Below are 2,245 nucleotides of genomic sequence, written 5' to 3'. Positions count from 1 at the left end.
TCCCTCAAGGAAATTGTATATCTCCCTCATGTAGATTGAGTACTTTGTAGGTTGTTAAAACAAAAAGTAGGTGAGTACTTTCAGATGAACTTCAAGCTAATTTTAAATTTTTGGACCATTTCTATAAGAAAAATGAGTTGGGGGAAGCACTATGATGCATAAAACTATGTGTTTACTGTAGTGTTGTTTACTTTGAAAAATAGCAGATTTTTTTAATATAATGTATGTCATTTGTAAAATAAGGAAATAATGAAATATTTTAATCTGAACTTACTTTACTTTAAATGTGCAAATATAAAAAGTATGGTTGCATAGTGCACAAATTGTCATAAAACAAAATGTATTGAGTCATTTAATTGTAAAAAGATTGATAAGTGCAAAAGGCAAATGCAGTCACCGAATACATTTTCATACATTAGGAAAACATAGGATCACTCAACAAATAGGACAAATGTTTGTCATTGGAGAAAATGAATGAAGTGTAAACATGAGTAGCCAGTACATTTCACAGAATGATAAACACAACAGTCCAACACAACTTTGGTGCATTTTATTTGTAAAGGCATGTTTATAATCATACCAGAATTAAATGTTACATATACAGTCTTAAGAAAATTTCAGGTTGCTTTTAGGTATGTATGCATATGACAATCACACACAAAAGAGAATGAATACATGCATATCTGTTCTACCAATTCATGTACTGTAGCGATCTAACAAAAGTTGATGTATTATTAACATGTATGTACAAATTACAGACTAATTACAAACATCATCCATGTACACAGTAAGTTGGAACAGAAAACAAAGATACAACAAATGAAATCATATCTCAAGGTTAATGTAGATTAACCTTATTAGAAGATAAATATTTAACAATTTGAACTCTGATTTCTTTGGTTCTCATGCCATAGATTACTGGGTTAAAACAGTTCGGAAGAATAAGATATCCCAAGGTACATAGCACACGTAGATCTCTAGGTATTGAAGGAATCCTATAGCCAGCAAATGCACCAACAACAGAGAGAAAGGCCACGACCAAGACCATTAAATGTGTGCTACATGTATAGATAGCTTTTTGGCGCGACTCGCCTGAAGGAGAACGAAATATAATCACAAAAATAACAATGTAAGAACAGACAATGAATACACAGTCGCTTGATGTTAAACTGAAACCGATTACACCCGCCACGTAATTCTTAGTAAGATCACCACAGGCTAAATTAACAACTGATGTGTGTTCACAAACACAGTGGTAAATCTCGTTTGATTTACAAAAATAGAGTGGACCAAGCAAACCAACCATTGAGGCAACATAAAGCAAGTTACGGATAAAAAGAGACAAACAGAATATTAATGAGGTTTTAAAGTTTACATACTCATGGTACTGCAAGGGGAAAATGATGGCAAAAAATCGGTCCACTGCCATCCCGACCAATATACTTGACTGGAACAAACCCGCCATATGCAGACAAAACATTTGAATGAGACATTCGTTTCTATAAATCATATTTCTGCCAAACAGAAAACTGACTAACATTCTTGGAAGAAGAAATATTGGTTCTATAAAGCCCAGAGCCGCAATGAACCCAATCAGAATGTACATGGGAGCATGCAACTTTCTTTCTTTTATAATCACAAACATTATAATTCCATTCGCAAACAATTGGAAAACAAACAAGACTAAAAATGGGATGAACAGATACTGCCGAAACTCTTTCAAATCCGTGAATCCAATCAAGTAGAATTCGTTATGGGAAAAGTTGAATGTCCTATAATCCATTCCTTGGGTGAGAGTTCACTGTAAAGACATAAGAACGAGATTATTACAAGAAACAATTCTTCAGTTTATCAAAATATATCATTGAATAATATATACTTGCATTTAAGCATTAATGTTGTCCAAATTAAATATTTTAATACATTTCATGCGCAGAGTTGAAATAAATAAAAGCCTCTATATTTTTATCAGTTAAATACTAAAGCAATTCTTAACATAAGATAAAAAAACAACAGTTTGTCGTTTTTACAGCATGTCTGCAATAGCAGCATCTACAAAATCTCTCTCCCCTACTGATTTAATACAAAGTGGTGCCTCTCTTAAATATTCCTTGCTCCCCTCCCCTGATACAAGGTTGGGACAATGAGTTCTACTGTTTTTTTTTTTTTAACAAATCAGTATGCATTGAGGGCAGTTAAAGGCAATGTTCTGGAAATTTAAATATGTACTATATATTATGTTAGT

General features: G+C 32.7%; 1 protein-coding gene across 1 annotated transcript; it reads right to left on the bottom strand.

Annotated features, from left to right (window-relative positions):
* Positions 1-714: 714 nt before the first annotated feature.
* or55d1 (odorant receptor, family 55, subfamily D, member 1) lies at positions 715-1,783 on the bottom strand. Its single transcript, XM_065280227.1, has one exon. The coding sequence runs from the start codon at positions 1,781-1,783 to the stop codon at positions 839-841; it is 945 nt and encodes a 314-aa protein (XP_065136299.1). The 3' UTR covers positions 715-838.
* Positions 1,784-2,245: the final 462 nt, after the last annotated feature.

The sequence above is a fragment of the Paramisgurnus dabryanus genome, chromosome 8, assembly GCF_030506205.2.
Source record: "Paramisgurnus dabryanus chromosome 8, PD_genome_1.1, whole genome shotgun sequence".
Lineage (NCBI taxonomy): Eukaryota > Metazoa > Chordata > Actinopteri > Cypriniformes > Cobitidae > Paramisgurnus > Paramisgurnus dabryanus.
Note: the sequence above shows the minus strand (reverse complement) of the source record. Positions and strands in the feature narration are given on the sequence as shown.

What these genes read in the sequence shown, in the direction of transcription:
- or55d1 (XM_065280227.1), bottom strand. Translation starts at nt 1,783, where the DNA reads ATGGATTATAGGACATTCAACTTTTCCCATAACGAATTCTACTTGATT.